The 19,810-nt window shown below is 45.7% G+C and overlaps 1 protein-coding gene across 4 annotated transcripts in view; it reads left to right on the top strand.

Moving 5' to 3' along the window:
- BSDC1 (BSD domain containing 1) overlaps window positions 1-19,591 on the top strand; it is a 50,772-nt gene extending 31,181 nt beyond the window's left edge. For 3 of the 4 annotated variants that reach the window (XM_074217711.1, XM_074217714.1, XM_074217713.1), the window contains 7 exons: window positions 3,417-3,471; window positions 4,091-4,206; window positions 5,253-5,321; window positions 5,439-5,517; window positions 6,179-6,673; window positions 16,876-16,979; window positions 17,634-19,591. In XM_074217711.1, the coding sequence (XP_074073812.1) occupies window positions 3,417-3,471; window positions 4,091-4,206; window positions 5,253-5,321; window positions 5,439-5,517; window positions 6,179-6,673; window positions 16,876-16,979; window positions 17,634-17,666 (951 nt within the window). In that variant the 3' untranslated portion in view covers window positions 17,667-19,591. Of the gene's footprint in view, window positions 1-3,416; window positions 3,472-4,090; window positions 4,207-5,252; window positions 5,322-5,438; window positions 5,518-6,178; window positions 6,674-16,377; window positions 16,850-16,875; window positions 16,980-17,633 lie in introns of those variants that run through there. The other variant, XM_074217712.1, reaches the window with a different exon arrangement.
- The last annotated feature ends 219 nt before the right edge of the window (window positions 19,592-19,810 follow it).

Below are 19,810 nucleotides of genomic sequence, written 5' to 3'. Positions count from 1 at the left end.
TGTCATTTCTATCTTTAGTTTACAGCCCCTCTTTGTGAATTATCTTGTTGAATCCCCAGAGCAGCAGTGGGAGGGAGGTACTCACTCTTACCTCAGTGGATCCGTAATAGTTCCATCAAGGAAGACCACAGCTTATCCTGGGCAGTTCTTGTCCTCCATGGGCTCCTGTGGCCATGGGCCACAACCTCCATGGGCAGAGGTTGACAGACTATAGCTTGCTGGCTTTAGCAATGAGTTAAAAATGTTTTTTCAGTATATAAATTCAACAGAACCATTCTTAGCTCTCTGGTTGTACAGAAACAGGTGGCAAGCCACATTTGGCCACCAGTTGTGGCTTGCCACCTGTTCTTATTTTACTGATCAAGAAACTGAGTCTTGGAAGCTGGAAAGCAGGGGAGCAAGAATTCAAGCCAATATGCCAAATATAGTCCACTTCTCTTTCTCTTCCACTTCTCTCATTCATCCCCTTTTATCTAGTCACTCCCATGATCACCCTGGAAATCCTTAAGACTACTGTTCGAGGCAATGTCAGAACTTGCTACTACTAGACTCTTCTATTCTGTCCCTTACATACAATTCAAGTCATTTCTTTAAAACACTGACCCCCGGGGCAGCTAGGTGGCACAGTGGATAGAGCACCGGCCCTGGAGTCAGGAGTACCTGAGTTCAAATCCAGTCTCAGACACTTAATAATTACCTAGCTGTGTGGCCTTGGGCAAGCCACTTAACCCCATTTGCCTTACAAAAATCCTAAAAAAAAACCCAATAAAACACTGACCCCGTTTCCTTCACCTCCCCCCCCCAAAAAAAAAAGCCAGCATCCTCATGCTGCATTCAGGATCTTTCATTACTTAGTTCCAATCTAGCTCTCTGATCTTCTCACTCATTTCCTGAGAAAAGGCTTATTCTTCTACCATGTTGGCCTTTTGAACTGTGTTCTCTGAGATTTGGTCCCAGTTGTCTTGCCCCATCCCACCTCCCTACCACCTCTGTGCTTCAAGACTGACCAATGCAAGGTCCTCATATCCACCTGCCCCTGCTAGGGCTGCCGCTGGCTTTCTCTTTTCTGATTCAAGTAGCAACTGGTTTGGGTCTTTAAAGCTCCTGCTTTGTGTCATGCTACTACTCAGCAGTTTCAGTCATACTTTTCCTGACCCTACAAGACCATCAGCTAGAGTGGCAGGAACTGTGCCCTCCCAAGAGGTAGCATGTATAGAAAAAGTCCTAGACTTGGGAATCAAGAGACTCAGCTTCTAATTCTGGCTCTGCTTCTAATTGCCTGGGTTGGGCAAGTCATTTTTCTTCAGGCCTCACATGAAAGAGGTAGGGTCCTAGAGATGTTTATAGAGTCTCTTCCAGCTCTTAGAGTCATAGTTTCTTAGAGTTTGTTTCTGTCGTCCAGATTCCCCTATAATTAAAGATGCTCACTATATACCACTAAAGGAGCAGCTCAGTGCAGCTTTGAAGAGTTGGTTAATATTTTCACTTTTATACTAATAACAAAAGATTTTGAATAATTCCGAATTGCATAAATGTAATTTGGCAATGTATTTTTCCTTTATTTATTGTTAGTGTGTTTCATAGGGCCATATACTAAAACTGAAAAGGACCTTAGAAGTGATTAAGTCCAACCCTCTCAGTTAACAGATGAGGAAATTGAGGCAAACAGGATGGTAAGTGATTGCTCAGGTTCACACAGTAAATATCTGAGCCAGAATTTGAACTCAGGTCTTTGTGACCTGAATGCTATGCCATATAGCTGCCACTAGGCAGCTTTTTAGAATAAAATACTTTTTATACTGATCTTGGTTTCAATAGTGCCTCATTACCTGAAAGATAAAAATCCAAACCCTTTATCCTGACTAAAATTAGATTTTGTCTCTAAGGTCATGTTAACTTCTGGGATAGACAGTCTGATGGCATGACAGGACCAGAGCTTCCTCTAGACCAGGGCTATCTAAAATGTGACCTGCAGGGCAATTTTATGTGGCTAACCTGTGAGTTTACTAAATGCTTTAGTAAATAAAAAGTGGCAAATCAAAATATATTGTCTATTGTTTCAATAAAAACTTAAAAGTAAGGTTGGACAACCCTGCTCTAGACTAACCCACATCAAGAGCAGTGGCTCTGGTCCCATGCTGTGTGGTCCCAATTCAGTGCATTATTAGGCAGCAACTGGAGCACATAGCTGGTGGGGGTGAAGACTTCCCAGTTTGTCAATAAAAGTCCCCCCAGGTGGGTCAGCTAGGTGGGACAGTGGATAGAGCACTCGCCCCAGAGTCAAGAGGACCTGAGTTCAAATCTAGCAGTAGACACGTAATAGTTCCTTAGCTGCGTGACCTTGGGTAAGTCACCTAACCCCAATGCCTTGCAAAAGCAGAACCAAAAAAAAAAAAATCCCTAAGGCTCATATGCTTAAAAATCAGTCTTTAAGGGGTGGCTAGGTGGCGCAGAGGATAGAGCACCAGCCCTGGAGTCAGGAGTACCTGAGTTCAAATCCAGCCTCAGACACTTAATAATTACCTAGTCTTGTGGCCTTGGGCAAGCCACTTAACCCCATTGCCTTGCAAAAAAACTAAAAAAAAAAATTCAGTCCTTAAGTACCTTCCCAAAAGGAAGGTACTTTCAGTTTAACCTCTATGAGGCTTACTTTCCTCATTTGTATCTTAGGGATAATAATTTAGGTTTATCCCCATCTAAAAACTGTAATGTCTTCAAGGACCTATGATTTCACTGGTATGGGGTCTCCTGACACTTGTCCCAAAGCCTCCATACCTTTTGTCAGGGAGCCTCATGAATCTCTGGCTGAACAAGATTCTGTTGACCAACTTCTGCTTTGATTGCTGACAGAACTCGTGACCAGGCCTTTCCTGAGGCCTCTGAGGCTTCCTGAGTTAGTCAGAAACCAGTAACCTTTAGGTGTAGGGGAGCTTATGCCACTGGCACTGGAATAAGGGACTGAGCTTAGGAGGAGGGGTCTGGTTGGGAAGACTTTGGGCGGGCTATCCATTTGCACATCTGGGAGCCACCCTGATTATGAAGGATGCCCATCACAGACAACAAAGTGCTTTCCCACAACAGCCTTGGTAGAAGAGCTGTGGGAGAGGGAACAAAAGCTCTGAAAGTGAAGGGACTTAGTGGAAGTGATAATGCCCCCAGGTTAAAAAGGATGGATCTGCCTCACTACAACCTTAATTGCTGACCTGGGGCTTCCAGAAGTCTCTCATGGATGCTTGGTAGAGAATGATATTTATGTCTCCTGAATGGGCTTCCAGAATGACAAGAAGCAGACAGGTCCCAGTGATTGGGGGAATGCTTCCTCCACAGGCTGGGCCCCAGGGAGGTGGAGAGGAATCTGCCCACTCCCTTCAGAGACCTGTCTCACGTTCTGTGCTTCTTTATGTGTCTTATGCCAGGCTCGTCTGTATAGCCTGCAGTCAGACCCAGCGACATACTGCAATGAGCCTGATGGTAAGTGAAAGGGGACTTTGGGCATGGAATCTATAGGTAGGGGGTCTATAGGGATGGGTGGGATGCTGTAGGATCAGAGAGTCCTAGGATCCTGGATTCAGAGCATTGGGGGGCAGTGAAAAGAGCTTTGAAGCTGAGTGTGGATCCCTGCTCTATCTTTTACTAGCCTTGTAACCTTTTATAGATCATTTCACTTCTCTGGCTTCAGTTTGCCCCTTTCTAGAAGGAGGGAGTAGGACTGGTTGGCCTCTCTGTTTTCTCACTCCTCTGACCCCAAAAGCATCTCCAGCCAAACCCCTTGTTTATAGAGGCAGGAATCCTCATTAAATCATGATCTCCTTCAGGAAACGTAGATCATTTCTTTCTCGTCCTATTTCACTCCTATCCTCATGAACAGTAGATTTCCTCTAGCCCTCCCTTGTTTGCTGTTCTCCAGTTCAGTTAGCATCTGATCCTATGTAATGCTGGGTTTGTCTCCCTCTTTTTAAAAAAGATCTTAAGTATGAGGGCAGAAACCATTTTTTTCTTTCAACTTGGTGTCTCCCCCAATCTTTAGCAGTTTTCTATACCCAGAGCCTTGGTTAGGTTTGTCATGCTGTGTATATCTGGCTCTTGACAGGACCTCCAGAGCTGTTTGACACCTGGTTATCTCAGTTCCATTTGGAGGAAAAGAAAGAAGAGATCTCCAGTCTGCTTATCAGCAGCCCCTCCATCCGGGCTCTCTACACCAAGATGGTGAGGAGCCCTTTGGGCTAGACCCCTGGAGGAGGCTCCAGGGCCATCACTGGCAGAACTAGCTGATCCATGGGTCAGGGAACCAGAGGTCTGAACCAAGGCACACAGCTTTTATGAGCAAGAACATTTCTCTTGCCTTGCAGACTTCAGCCCCTGTGTGCAGGGACTTGTTCTAATGCCAGGGGAGTCACAAAATGCAGGCCAGACATGGACCTTCTTCTCACAAAGCTCAGAACCTAGTGTAGGAACCTATGGCTCACAGTATCAGGTGATGCATTAGAGAACATAAAACAAAGTGAAGTCAGAGATGGGCAATGGAGAGAGGGATCCAGGAAGGCTTCATGAGGCAGCTAGGTGGCACTGTGGATAAAGCACTGAAGTCAGGAGTCAAGTCATATAGTGAAGGATGTATCAAGTGAGGGATAGTGTTGATTGCACTGTAAGTATTGAAAGATGAGGCGAAGAACATTTGTAAGGGATATAAAACACACACACATACATGGTACTTTCATCACTCTAGCTGTGTGACCTTGGGCACATCTTGCAAATGCCTTGCAAAAACCCAAAAAGAAGGAAAAAAGGTGCACTTTGTAGAGTGGGCTGCAACTGAATTGGATCAGTGAGGAGGCAAATCTAGGATCTGTTGCAGGGATAGTGAATTTTCTAGGTTAGCACCATTGCCCAGCTTTGATATCTTTGTTCTATGTCTCCTGGATGCATTTCTGCAAAAGGTAAAACTGGAAGTGTGACAACAAGCTTAAGGTGTGCCAAATTTTAGAGGAGCTTGAATATCAGTTATGGGGTTTGGAGCCTGACTCCAAGAGAACTGGGGAGCCAATGAAGATGTATGAGCAGAAGAGTATCATGATCTGATTGGGACTAAAAGGATTCCTTCAAGGGCTCCATGAAACTTTTCCTTTCCAAACAAAATGTTTGAGGGGTTCCACATTGTTTTAGAGCTTGCTGGCACAGACTTATTGATAAGCCGAAAAGAATCATTTCATGCATCCTCTTTCTCTGTGATAGAGACTTTCACATTTCTCCAGGTCCCAGCAGCTGTTTCTCACTCAGAATTTTGGCACCGATACTTCTACAGGCTCCACCACTTAGAACAGGTATGCCCGTCCCTCCTTGCAAAGGGTGGTGGGCAGAGTGTTGGTGGGTTGGGGGAAATGGAAGAATGGGCTTGGGAAAGGGCATCTTGACCCCATCTGTCACTTCTCTTTCTCTAGGATGAGGCCCGGAGGGATGCCCTGAAACAACGGGCAGAACAAAGTCTTTATGAGGAACCATGCTGGGAGGAAGAGGAAGGTAAATGACAAAGGGCTGTTTAGTTAAATGTGCCAGCAGCCCATAGTCATCCAGACTGCTAGGAATTTTGCTGTTCTGAGATCGTTCATTCCTTCATTCATTCAAGACTATATTAACTGTGTGAAGAGCCATGAACTATATGGAAATTTTAGATGAGACGAGATCCCTGCCTTCAAGGTGCTTACATTTCAATAAGAAACAAGTATTCACGTGATAGGATATTACATGATAAATGTCTCATTTGAGGTATCAAGTACTATTTGAGGTCTGGGGGCAAATTTGTCTCTGACTTCCTGGAGGAGACTGCATGGGAGTTTGGCTTTAAAGAATGTAAGAGGGTGGCTAGGTGGCCTAGTGGATAAAAGCACCAGCCTTGGAGTCAGGAGTACCTGGGGTCAAATCCGGTCTCAGACACTTAATAATTACCTAGCTGTGTGGCCGTGGGCAAGCCACTTAACCCCACTGCCTTGCAAAAACCTTTAAAAAAAAAAAAGAATGTAAGAATTCAGCTGGTGGTGAAGAGGATGAAGAAGAGTTCAGGAAGCTTAGAAAATGATGCTCTCTCTAATATTTTCCTCAATCCATGGTGGGCATGTCTTAGATGCTGAGACCTTGTTGAGCTTTAACCCTTTCTTTTCCCTTTCCCATCCCTCCCCCACAGAGGGACCATTGGCAACACCTCAGTCCCAAGAAATGGAAAAAGCTGCTATGCTGGGCCCTGCCCCAACTGCTCAGGGTTGTACCAGCAATCCTCAGAGTCCTTCTGAGGAGAGTTTGGGAGCTGGGGCTACACCTTCGGCAGAGGTCACCCCATCAGAGAGCAGTGAGAGTGTCTCCCTTGTGACCCAAGTCGTCAACCCTGCTTTTACACCTGAAGCCCCAGCTCTGGTGCAGACAGCCCCTGCTAAGGACCTCTCCCAAAAGCTTTTGGAAGCCACACTAGAAGACCAGATTCCCACAGCTGATGCAGGAGAGACAGGCCCACCTCCTGTGGAACGGCCCAAGCCTTCAACCCTCACTGGACGTCCCAGCAGCTCTGAGCCCAAGCCAGTGATCAGAGTAGAGACTCTGAGAGAGGAGGGACCAACAGACTTGCGGGTGTTTGAATTGAACTCGGACAGTGGGAAGTCTACACCTTCCAACAATGGGAAGAAAGGTAGGTCTTAAAAGTGAAGAGCCTAGGAAGGGAGTTGGGAGTGTCCTTGAAGCATACTGACTCATCCTCCTTTATTGTGGTCTGGTTCTTTGAAGTAGATCCCAACTGGCTCTTACTGACTTTCAACCAGTTCTCACTGACCCTGGGCTGGTAGCAAGAATTTGGGGGCACATATGGTGAAGGATGTATCAAATGAGGGATAGCGTTGATTGCACTGAAGGTATTAAAGGATGATGAGGTGAAGAAATTAAAGGACTTGGCCAGGAGTCACCAGATCTCATGGTGTATTGAACATTTGTAGGGGATACAAGACACACACACACACACACACACACACACACACACACACACACATACACACAATACTCTCATCACTCTAGCAGTACAACAAAAGTTAAATTCTTTCCAACTCTAAATCCTCCCATCCTAAGTTCATAAAAGGAAGAGATGATGTGGGAATCAGAGTAATAATTCACATTTCAATGTGAATATAAGAATAATTGAGAAAATCTATTGTTATGATGCTCCCTCTACTGCCTTCCTCAATCCATGTTGGGCATGTCTTAGATGCTGAGACCTTGTTGAGCTTTAACCCTTTCTTTTCCCTTTTCCTTTCTTCCCCACAGAGGGAACATTAGTAACACCTCAGTCCCAAAAAATGAGAAAAGCTAAGAGAGATTTGAGCTCCAAGCATAGTATCATTTGCAGAGAAGGCCTGGGGGAATGTCCAGAGACAGAGAAAAGGGAAGGAGCCTGAGGGTCACCGGCAGCAAAACAGTAAAGAAAGCAGCCAGGACAGGCAACATCATGATAGGGGAAAGTCCCCTGGCCTAGAAGTCAGGATACCTGAGCTCCAGCCACATCTCTGGCACTGACTTAAGAGGAGACTAGGCCCCAGTATTGGGCTGCTTTTTTATATGTACACTTAGACTGTTGAACCATGGCCACAGGATCATAGGACTTCATACTTTGGAGGGACCTTGGTAACCATCTTAGTCATTCATATGTGAAACCATCTCCCCTATAACATAGACAAGTGGTTATTTATCCATGTATAATGCTTTAAGTCCTCCCATGAAGGGGTTCCCAGAGCAACCCAGCCAAGCTCACTTTCGAATCAATCTTGTATTTGAGAAGTTCTTTTCTTACATTGAACCTCAGTTTTCCACTTTGACATTTCTTTTCATGGTTCCTAGTCTTTCTCCTAATGAGATAGTGTGTTATAATCACTTTGCAGACTTTAAAGCTGTATATAAACACTAGTATTATTATTTATTACTACCACCCTCTGGGAGGTGATGGGCTACAGAGATGATCTTCTCTTTCTCAGGCTAAACATCCTTAAGAAATGAACTTGGGGCGGGGCAGCTAGGTGGCGCAGTGGCTAGAGCACTGGCCCTGGAGTCAGGAAGATCTGAGTTCAAATCTGGCCTCAGACACTTAATTACCTAGCTGTGTGACCTTGGGCAAGCCACTTAACCCCATTGCTTTGCAAAAACCTAAAAAAAGGGGAAAAAAAAGAAATGAACTTGGGGCAGCTAGATGGTACATTAGATAGAGTAGTCTGGAGTCAGAAGGACCGAGGTCATATCTGACTAAAGATATTTAACTTAGCTGTGTGACCTTGGGAAATCACCCCAATTTCCTCTCAAAAAAAAAAAAAAGAAATGAAATGAACCCAGGACCATTCAGCACCTTGGCTTTTCCTTCTGGTTACTTTTCTTTCTAAAATATGGCTGAGGGAAGGGGTGAGAAGATGATGAGCTTCTTGGCCTTCTTCCTTCTCAAAGTGTGTGTAGTTCTGGGAGCCTTGGTATGCAGGCATAGGCACTGGTAAGTGCGTTCTCTGTACTGGCACTCTGAAAAGTGACAAACAAAAAGAAAAAGAACCCTGCCTGTCGTCCAGGAGCTTCTGTTCCAAATAAAGAAGATAGCACATAAAGCTGGGGTGGAGAGATGAAGCCTGGAAGAGTCAGCCAGGAAATAGGCCCAGCCTGGGCCTGTCCCACATAGAGGATGGGTGCTGGAAGCAGGTAGAAAGAGATCAGATTGTGGAAAGCTGTGACTGCCCAGCCACTGGAGGACAGCACAGCCACTGTCAGGGAGACTGGAGGCAGGAAGATCAGAGGAAGCCCCCCTAGCAGGAGGCAATGATGAAGGTAGGCTTGGCACTGGTCTGGAAGTGGAAAGGAAGGTTCTAATCTAAGCATGTTTTGGAAGAATGGGCAGGAAGAAGGAGCTGAAGGTGATGGTAGTTTGCGGCCATTTGAAGTGGTTCAGCCTGAGACCTGTCCATCAGTCAGGCAGGTGGGTCTCCTCTGCATCTCAGCATCAGCTCACCAGCCATGCCCAGGGAAACACTGAGGGTCAGTGGAATGAGGCTTGAACCCTGCCAGGTTTGCCCCCCCTACTCAGAGTGGGGGGGGGGGGTTGGGAAGCGGGGAGAGCCACTTCAGTTGTTTCTTCTCTAGAATGGGGATGAGGAGATGAGCCCAGAGGCCAGGATAAAAGAAGCTGTGTTGTTGCATGTACACCAGCATGCAACAGCCAGGTGGCACCAGAGGACACCAAGCGCTAGGCCTGGAGTCGGGAAGACCCAAGTTCAAATGCGGCCTCAAACCCTTACTGGCTTTGTAATGCTGGGCAGTCACGTTTGCCCACCTCAGTTTCCTCACCTCTAAAACAGGGATGATGAGAGTACTCATCTCCCAGGGTGGTTGTGAAGATCAAATTCGGTATTTGTGAAGCGCAGAGCACTCACTTAGCAGGGCCTATGGACGTGCTTGTTCCCTTCCTTCCCTAGAGTAAGGTGTTGCTTCCCTAGTCTCCCCTCATCCCTGCCTGGAGGCTCCTGAGAGGACTGCCTTTATTCCCTTGGTAGAAGAAAAAAGACTAGATCTGAATTCTGATGACCATTTGCTCACATTAAGCAAATTCAGATACTTCTCATCAGAAAAAATGAAGTCTTGAAGTTAATGAAAGTTCTTGTCTAAGTCTTTGTTGATTCTGTGTTAAAGACCTCTTAAAGTCCTTTTCAGCTCTGATGCTCAGTTAAGTCACATCTGCGCCAGGCCGAACAGATACAAACAGTAGGAACATCGCCCCAGCTTTTAAGTAACCTACAGTCTGATGAAAGCTAGAACAAGTTCCCAGGTGACTCTGATAGAAGGGAGTATAATTAAAAAGTGAAGCAAAGAAGGAGGATCGAGAAATTGCCTCACCCTTAAGGGGGAGACAGTGTCCTCACTGGGCCTTGGAGGGAAGGCAGAGGAAAGGCCTTCTGCAGCTTGGGAGCAAAGGGGGCAGGACAGCACCGAGTACAAGAGAACAGGGAAGCTACAACCATGTCTGGGGAGCCCTGAAAACTAGGCAGGAGTTGAGGCTTTATTCAACCTCAGTAACAAGGAACCAAAAAGGGGATGCTAAGAAAAGGAGTGACATGAGCAGCATCAGTCAGAGTATTTGGAAGGTTCCTCTGTAGAAATAATGTGAAGGCACAATTGGAGGAAGGGTCCAGAAATTAAGTTCCTTGCAGGCAGGCACAGCTTTTTAGCTTCATCTTTTAATCACAAGGCAAAAACCTACTTCCCACTTAGGCAACATCCTCTTCAGCCCTGTCTTTCCCTTGGTTCTGTATTCTGCCCTTATCTTCTAGGACAACCTCTGGAACCTGCATTCTTTACATAGAAATTACTCTTCGTCCTAGGATGAAGTCTCATAGGACTTCCACCTTGCAATCATGGAAAGTGGTTTCTTTCAGAAGCTACTCAATCCCTGACTACCCTTAACAGCACATGTGCTTCTTTTCTCATGGGCACCCAGACAGATGAAGATAGAGAACCATTCTCAAATCCCAGCTCTATCTTGAGAGTGGCCATGTGCCAATCTGTTGGCATAATGTGCCAAGTTTATGTTTTGAAATTGTAACTGGGCCCTTGTTGCTCTTTGGTAGTCTTTTTATCCTTCCTTAATTCACTCACACTCCCCAGGGCAAATTCTCCAAATCTTTTCTTCTCTCTTCAAGACCCTCACACAACCCATTTTCTTTATTCTCTGCAGGCCTTGGCTACTGCTCTGCTGACATAATTGAAGCCAGCCACCTAGTCTGCCTTGTCCCACCAATGTGATCTTTCTTCCCCTTTCCCACCACCATCCCTTTTTTTTTTTTTTTTTAGGTTTTTGCAAGGCAAATGGGGTTAAGTGGCTTGCCCAAGGCCACACAGCTAGGTAATTATTAAGAGTCTGAGACCGGATTTGAACCCAGGTACTCCTGACTCCAGGGCCGGTGCTTTATCCACTGTGCCACCTAGCCACCCCTACCACCATCCCTTTTTGCAAATTCTTCTGAAATGCTCTCCCATCTCACCTCTGCCCCTTTAAATCTTTTTTTAAATATTTAATATTTATTTATTCTCATTTTGTACAAATTTTTTTATACATTAATAAAATATTCTTTTCAAGAGTAAACAAAATACCTCCTCCCCCCCAAAAAAATATAGACTCACTTGAGCGATAAAGTAAAGGGGAGAGAAAAAAATTAAAATTTAAAAAATAGTAATAATTGTAGGTATGGCCAGGTGGCGCAGTGGACAGAGCACCAGCCCTGGAGTCATGAGCATCCAAGCCCACATCCAGCCCTGTACACCCAACAATCACCCAGCCGTGTGACATGCAAGCCACCCGAACCCCACTGCCCTGCACAAACCAAAAAAGAAAAAAAAAACGCAAAATAAAATAAAATAGTAATAGTAGGGGTGGCTAGGTGGCAGACAGAGCATTGGCCCTTGAGCCAGAAGCACCTGGGTCCAAATCCGGCCTCAGACACCCAACAATCATCCTGCTATGCCGCCCCAGGTGGGCCACCCAGCTCCATTTGCCCTGCACCCCCCCCAAATAATAATAATAAAAAATGTGCTTGAGTCTTTGTTCCAATACCAACAACTCTTTTATGAGTGGGTCACATTCTTTATGATAAGTCCATGGCAAAAGTTACTTCCATATTTTTCCACTATTACCATTGCTGATCGCAAGGCCCTCCTTTCGTATTTCTCCACTACCATGTATTATATTTTCTCTCTCCTTTCACTCTGACTCTGCTGTAGCTTAGCTGAATGGCACAGCAGACAGATCCCTGGCCCTGGGGCCAAGAGGCCCCGAGCCCCCCACCACCCCTTAGGCCCAGCATCCACCTGACCCTATGGTCCTGGACAGGCCATCCAATTCCAGCCCCTTGCAAGAAGTAAAAAAGAAAATGTGTTATATCTGACCACTCTCCCCCCATGGTCCATCCTCTCCTCCATCACTCACATCCCCCCCTTCCCCCTGTCCCCCCACTCACTCCAGATGTCTATACCCCATTGAGTATATATGCTGTTTCCTCTCCTATCCACTTCTGATGAGAGCAAAGATTCCCTCATTCCCCCTTGCCTTCCCCCCTTCCATATCATTGCAGTAGCTCATTGTAATAAAGAAAAATCTTATTATATGAAATATCTTGGCTTATTCCCCCCTCTCCTTTTTCTTTCTCCCATTACATTTCCCTCCAATAAAAGGTAAATTCCCTTGAGGGCAGGGAATGCTTTTCATTTTGTCTTTGTGTCTTCTGCCTAGTAGAGGGGCTGGCTGGCACATAGGAGTTAGATTAATAAATGCTTGTTGAATTAGCTGCCCTTTGCTCTGCCTTTGCTTCCTTCCTGAAGACCTCAGAGCCCTTCGACCTTGTTCTGGTCTTTCTGTGATTCAGCAAAGGCCAGTACTTGTGCCCTTGATCGAGAGTTTGAGTCGTGAATCTTTCATCTTTAATCTCCCTTCATTTCCTGACTCTTTACTTGCTGGCCACAAACATGTCTGTCCAATCAGAATTTCTTTAGAGCTCCTGAAATTCATGATCTTTTTTTCCTTTCACTGCCAAACTACAAGGAGAAAAAAAAAGAAAAAGAAAACCCATCTACCCTTGTAGTCACTGGCTACCCTGTAGCCACCTTTTTCACACCTCCAGCCCTGCTCTTCAATTAAAACTGCTCTCTCCAAGGTTGCCTATGGTCTTCCTGATTACTGAATGTATGCCAGGGCCTTTTCTCAGTTCTCCTTGGGTTTGTCCTCGAGCTATCTCTTGCTAGCAAGCGTTTATTAAACACTATTAGGTGCCAGGCCCTTTGCTCAGCCCTAGGGATATAAAGACAGACAAAACTAGCCCCTCCCCTCCAGAAAGGGAAGGCCCTTTAAAGAGATGAAAGGTAATTGCCAAGAAAAGACCCTCATAAGACCTGGTATTTCTAGGAGTGCCTTTATAAATACTTCATTTGGTCTTTACAACAACTCTGAGGGGGAGTTTTACATTTTACAGCCTGTCTGAAGCTGAGAGAGACTGGTGACTTACCCAGGGTCACACAGCTAGTAAATCTGCAGCAGGATTTGACTTGAGGTCTTCCTGACTCCAAAGTTTCCTACAAAAGATAAAGCATGAGATGCTTTGAGCAAGGAAGCCAAGTGGGGGGCAGGGATGCGGGAATGAATCACTGTGGGGCTGAACATAAGACATGGGGGACAGTCAGTAAAAAAATTGGAGTCCAGCCATAATGTCATTTTTGGGAAATGACTGCAGAGAGAAATAATCTTAAGAAGACAAAAATAGGAAGGGACCAGGCTGTAGAGTGCCAATTAGAAGATTTCTTATTTTATCTTGGAGGTAATAGGGAGTCATTGGAATTTACTGAGTGATATGGTAAGTTCTGTGCTTTAGAAAACCACTCTCACAGCCAAGCGGAGAATGGAATTAGGAGAGACTTAAGACAGGAAAACCAAATAGAAAGCTAGAGATGGAGAGGGCCTTAACTAATGTGAAGTCTAATTAGAGAAGGGGGTATTGTCTAGATAGAAGTGATTAGAATCCTATTTTGGACAGGTTGAATTTGAGGTGCCTGTTGGATATCTAATTTGAGTTGTCCAAAGAGGCTGATATGGGCCCCTCCAAAGTTCAGGAGAATAGTGGGGGGGAGAAGACACCGGCCGCCCCTTCCAGCCTTTTGTAGCATTCTTCTACTTCTCTGAGTGCTCCTCAGTCTCCTTTAATGGCTCACCATCCCTCTCCTACCTAGAATCATGTAGGTTCTCCAGATTTGTGTCCTGGGTACTCTTATTTCTCTGTATGTTCTCTTGGGGACTTTATCATCTCCAATGGACCTCATTATCGTCTCTTTATAAATGATTCCCAAATCTCCAAAATACAGCCAGAACTATGGCCCCACACCGCCTGCTGTACATTTCCTTGGTGTCCTACTATTTGAAACTCGATATAGGGGCAGCTAGGTGGCGCAGTGGATAGAGCACCCGCCCTGGAGTCAGGAGGACCTGAGTTCAAACCCAGCTTCAGACACTTCATAATTACCTAGCTGTGTGGCCTCAGGCAAGCCACTTAACATCATTTCCTTGGAAAAACTAAAAAACAAAACAAAAAAACAGAAACTCAATATACCCTACACAGAACTGATCATCTTCTCCACTAAGCCTGTCTTCTTCCATCTTCCTCCAAATACTTCCTTTTTGCTCTACAGGAGGATCATCCAATTTCATGTCATGGGAATCACCTTTAATATTTTGCTTCCCTTCACTCCCTGCATCCATTCAGTTGCCAACTCTTATCAATTCTGTCTTCATAATATCTCTCAAGGCCATGCCCATCTCTTGAGTTAGTTTCTCAGGCTGCTATCACTTCTTGTTCAGACCGTTGCAATGTTCTACTGATAGGTCTCTGCTTGACTACAATTCATTTTCCAAAGCTTCCAAAATAATCTCAAAGCATCATGCTAACTATGCATTTGGAATTAGAGGTTCAGCTGTGAAGCTAAAAGGAACCTTAGAGGCCATCTTGTCCAGCCTCCTCACTTGAAAAATGCCTAGAGGCATTCAACAATGGAGAAGCAGGACTTGAACCCATATCCTCTGCCTCCAGACCAAATACTTGCTCCATTAAAGAATTTAGGTTTTCATCCTCACTCTACTTCCCTCCAGGAGGACTTTGGCAACTTATTTAACTTCTCTGGCCCTCAGTTTCCTAATGAATAAAATGAAGGAATTGTATCTTTGGGGCCCTTTCCAGCTCTGCATCTTCTCTGCTGTCTCTAAAATACCTTTGAAGGGGGTGGCTAGGTGGCACAATGGATAGAGCACCGGTTCTGGAGTCTGGAGTACCTGAGTTCAAATCTGGTCTCAGACACTTAATAATTACCTAGCTGTGTGGCCTTGGGCCAAGTCACTTAACCCCATTTGCCTTGCAAAAACCTAAAAACAAAACTAAACTAAAATACCTTTGAAATCTAACTCCTGTTCTCCTCTCCATCTTTTTATCAGGTGACTACACTTCATGTACTCTATATTCAACCCAGACAATAATCTTGCTGTTCCATCTTAGGGCTTTATATGTCTGTCCCCCTGACTGCTCTGAGGTCTTATCTTCCCCACTTCCAAGTGAATTCTTTGCTTGTTCCTGAAGTTGTTACTACTTTATCTCTCTTCATATTATCTTGTATTTTCTTTTTTTTGTTTGTTTGTTTTGTTATTTACTTTTATATGTTCATTTTATGTGTCTTCCAATAGGATGTAACCTCCACGAGGGCACGACTGGTTGGGAATCTGTCTGCCTACCACCTTGATTTATGCTTAGTAGATATTTAAGTGGGTTCTGAGTTGAATGAACCAGAAACTGGAAGATTAGTTAGGAGGATATTATAATTGAGGTTATAGATGAGAGCTTGAGCATTCCTAGCCATTTTTCTCTTCCCTGTGTAAGGAGAATCCCCAAATCTCCCGCTCCTTGTGGGGTCTCTCATACCTAGCCCGAAGGCCTGTAGCAATCTAACCATCAATGTGGAAAGGGCAGAAGTCACGCTCCTGATGATAAAGAACTAAACAGCTAAGCTACCAGACACACTGCACCTCTAGTTCCATTAGTGGAGTGCAGAGAATGCTCAATAGGAATCCAGAGTTCCCCCAACCCTTCCTGGCAGTGGGAATCAGCCCTGAAGCTGACTTGCTCTGTGATCCTTCCCTAGGTTCTCCTCATTTCTGAGGGCTTCCTTGTACAATCAAATGATAGAACATGGAAAGTGCTCTGCAAACCTTAATGCAAGTTAGGTAAATGCTAACTATTACAATTTACAATGGTGTGTTTAATTTCAGCTCCAGGCTTTCCCCAATTCTAATCACTTATTTCCTTCCAATTGCTTGTTTGGCACATTTAGTCTGAAGAAGGGAAGACTGTGTGTATGGTAAGATAAAGGTTTTTGAAGGAATGTTGTAGGGAAGAGGGATGAGGCATGCTCCTAGAGCAAATGAAGAAAACTGGATAGAGATGTAAAGAACAGGCAAAGGTATCCAAAATGAGATCATGCACATCTCCCATCCCTCATTACTGTCCTTGTCGGGGATATCACGTGGATGATCTGATATAGGTTATGCTTAGGCCCTTGATGGCCTCCAAGTTTCCTTCCAGTTCTGATGAAATGGATTTTTTTAGCCCCACATCTGTGATCCCATGAGTGTACTCTATGTATCTTACCCAGGACTGAGTTAAAGTTAAGAGTGAGTGATATCAAATCAATATTTGGTGCTTGGGATTTGGACCTGGAAAGCACCTTAGAGGTCATGTTGTCTAAATGTTGTTGATTATCAGATACTCTCTGATGACCCCAATCCCCCTGATACAGGTCATCGGAAGAAAATCTTGATGATGATAACTGACATTTTTAGAGGACTGCTCTGCATCCATTATCTAATTTGAGTCTCACAACCACCCTGTGAGATAAGTACTATAAATATTATTTCCATTTTGCAGACCAGGAAATGGGCTGAGACAGATTGTGTTTACCTAAGGCCATATATAGTTAGTAATTGTCTGAGGTGGGATTCAGACCCAGTTCTCTTGACTCCCAAGCTCAGTGCCCTAACCCTTCTGCTTTGAGCCCCACTCCCACCCTACCCCTGACCCTCACTGTAGGGATGGAAGAAGGGCTTCTGACACATCAGCTGGGAGCCACCATTCTTGGCTGAGGGATCTGAAGAGCCCTGGAAGTCTCCAGTCAAAAGCAATGAGTTCTAGGAAATGGAGATATTTGTGGCTGTTCTGGGTCCACTGGGGCAAGTTTGAGCTCCTTTAGGACATGTTTTAGCCCCGAGCCTTCTCTTTGCCTTTGGTTTGGTTCTAGGTTCCAGTACAGACATCAGTGAAGACTGGGAGAAGGACTTTGATCTGGACATGACTGAGGAGGAGGTGCAGCTTGCTCTGTCCAGAGCTGATGGATCTGGAGAGGTGAGGCTGTGCTAGCCAAGATGGGGCCCTCCAGAAAAAAAAAAAACATCTCTTCCAGTATCTGAGGGACCATGGCAGCAGCTTCCTCTTTTTCCCCTTCCCTGCACAAAGTTGACCATCCTCGGGCTAAAGAGTCATTAGATAATGCCTTATCACTAGGAAGGTCACATAAGTCCAGCACCTTCATCTCCCCAGGATACATTTGTTCCTGCATTGGTTTATTCAGTGAGCAGCAATCTGCCCAGCAGGAAGGGAGATGGGGCTCTTGCCACTGAGCTTTCCCACTTCTGTCCCAGGGAGGGGAACATAGTTGACCCCTTGAGTGCAAGGGATTGCTCTAGTGTGGCTCTGTGGCACAAATGTACTTAAGGGATTCAGGAAAAGGAGAGACCATCTAATGTTGGGTAGAAAAAGTCAGCTGATAAGACATCTCTGTGCCTCCCATGCTGCCAAAGAGAATATAACAACTGTTGGGGTTCAGCTCCTAGTTCCTGGTCCTTAGTAGTCCTGGTTTTTCAAAAGGCCAGCATAAACCAGGAGGGCCCCAAGGTGTACGGCCATTTGGCAGTTGGGTGGTTTGGGGAGAGGTTGAAATCGAAAAAGGAAATACAACTATCTGGGTTTTTGTTCTTCCCTCCTCACTTCTCTTGGCAGCTGGAAGACGTGGAGTGGGAGGACTGGGAATGAAGAGGGAAGGCTTGAAGAGCACAGCCCCTCCACATGACCTCCCACCTCCCAGGATGGCACCATGGACGTTCCTCCATCCACCCAATGCTGTCTGTTCCATCTTCTGAGTACAACCCATACCCCTCTCCTGGAGAGAAGGCCTCTTCCAGGAGCAACCTCTGAGGCCAGACAGTGTCATATGACCTGTGCCAATTCTTGGATGGGAGGGAGGGGAATCCTACCACCACCACCACCTTTGAAGATCCCTATTTCTCTGCTGTTAATCCACTGCCCCCCCCCAGCAGTACCTGCAGTGGCTTCCTGTCCATCTGCCTGCTTATGTATTGTGGAAGCTAAACCTACAAACCACTTTTGATCCAGCTCCAGTGGTGCCCTTTGTTCACCTGTTGTCCCCTCCATGTCCTGTCTTTCAGCTAAAAGAAAGGAGGGGACAGCTTGTGAAAGGCCCTTTCCTGCCTTAGGTCCATTTTCATCTTTTCCCCAAGCAACTCCTTTACCTCCCTCCTGTCTTTTCCCCACCCTACCATAGGTGGCCTTCTCTGACTCTACTGGCTGGGGGAGTGAAGGGGCTATGGGTAAGGATCACATAAATATTCCCTTGTCCTCTGGGAAAGGAAGGGTAGGGAGAAGGGAGATCCTGTCCCTTAGTGGAAGACTGTTCATTTGTGAAAAATGTCCATGTCTTGGGCAGCTAGGTGGCACAGTGGATAGAGCACCGGCCCTGGAGTCAGGAGTACCTGAGTTCAGGTCTGGCCTCAGACACTTAATAACTTCCTAGCTGTGCGGCCTTGGGCAAGCCACTTAACCCCATTTGCCTTGTAAAAAAAAAAACCTAAAAAAAATGTCCATGTCTTAAAGGACCCCTCTTCCTTTGCCAGGCCTTCTCTTCTCAAGTGATCTTTGTCTTTCAGATTCTAAGTGGGCACTAGAGTAGTGATTGGGGACCAAATGCTGCCCACCACCACCATCACCACAATCCTGTATTTCAGAGCCGCCCTCTCCCCCAGTGCCTCTCTTGCAGCACCTGCTTCTCAAACATTCAAGGACCTGAGATAGTCCCAGGCCTTTCAGTCTGTGAGAATATGCTCATCTTGCATATCTTGCTCTGTCTCCTCTTCTGCCGCTGAGGCAGGAGGAACAACTTTCTAGTTCTCCTTCCCTTGGTGGGGGGGTGGTGGTGTGAATGGACCTTCTCCAGTCCTTTTCCTTGGAGTCTAGGAGACACACCATGTGGAATGTAACTGCCTCACAAGCAGGATAGAAGGTACAGTCACAGGCCCTGAGAACCTTTTTCCAGCCTGCATTGGGTAAGCCATGAGACCGCTCTTCTCCTCACATGCTTCTCCTTGGGGCATGCATTATGGGGCAGGCCCATACTACTCCTCTCTACACCTGCCTCCTGACAACATTTGGTTAGTGTGGATTCCCCCCCGCCCCACAATGTCCATGGCTCTGGGGAGATAGGGGGCCTCTGTCTTCATTCTCTTTGCTGCCTTCTCTGAGTGGGAAAGGGGTATGCTGGGTTTCCTCAAGACCCTCATGCTGCTTCCTGCTGCTGCCCTGTCGACTCACATACATAGGCCAGGGTGTTTGACAACCATTTTAAAAGGATTGTGGGTAAGGGGAGGGTGGCAATCAGTCCTGTTCATCAAGAAAGTCAAGTTGGGAAAATTGCTAAATCTTTCTCTGGGTGGGGGGAGGGTTGGGATTTTCTCTTTGTAATGTTTAGTTTAACCTTTTTGGTTGTTTGTGCAATATTATATATTTTAAATTATACTGCATCTCCCCAGAGCATTTTGTAGCTGGGAAAAAGAAAAAAAAAGATTCTAACAGCTGTTAGTTTTGTAATTTAAAAACCCCACAAAGAAACTTTGTCCTGAACCTTTTGCAGACTTGCAGTTAACAGCTATTAAAGACATTCGACATTAGCCAGAGGCGTCTGGGGCTTTGTTTTTGTCACCCTTAGTGGTCATGGGACCCGGAGGCATCTGGCCTGGCCCTGACTTCAGCACCTTTGGTATGGGGCCTGACCCTATGGCAGCCAGTCCCTCATGTCCAGTGGTTGGAGCAGAGCCCCCCCTCACCATTTGCACTCAGTTTGGGGACTACCCTGAGCTGGGGAACCTGCATGAAGGGGACAGTGG

The sequence above is a fragment of the Macrotis lagotis genome, chromosome 1, assembly GCF_037893015.1.
Source record: "Macrotis lagotis isolate mMagLag1 chromosome 1, bilby.v1.9.chrom.fasta, whole genome shotgun sequence".
Lineage (NCBI taxonomy): Eukaryota > Metazoa > Chordata > Mammalia > Peramelemorphia > Peramelidae > Macrotis > Macrotis lagotis.
The sequence above is the reverse complement of the archived record's forward strand: the minus strand, read 5'-3'. Positions and strand labels throughout refer to the sequence as shown.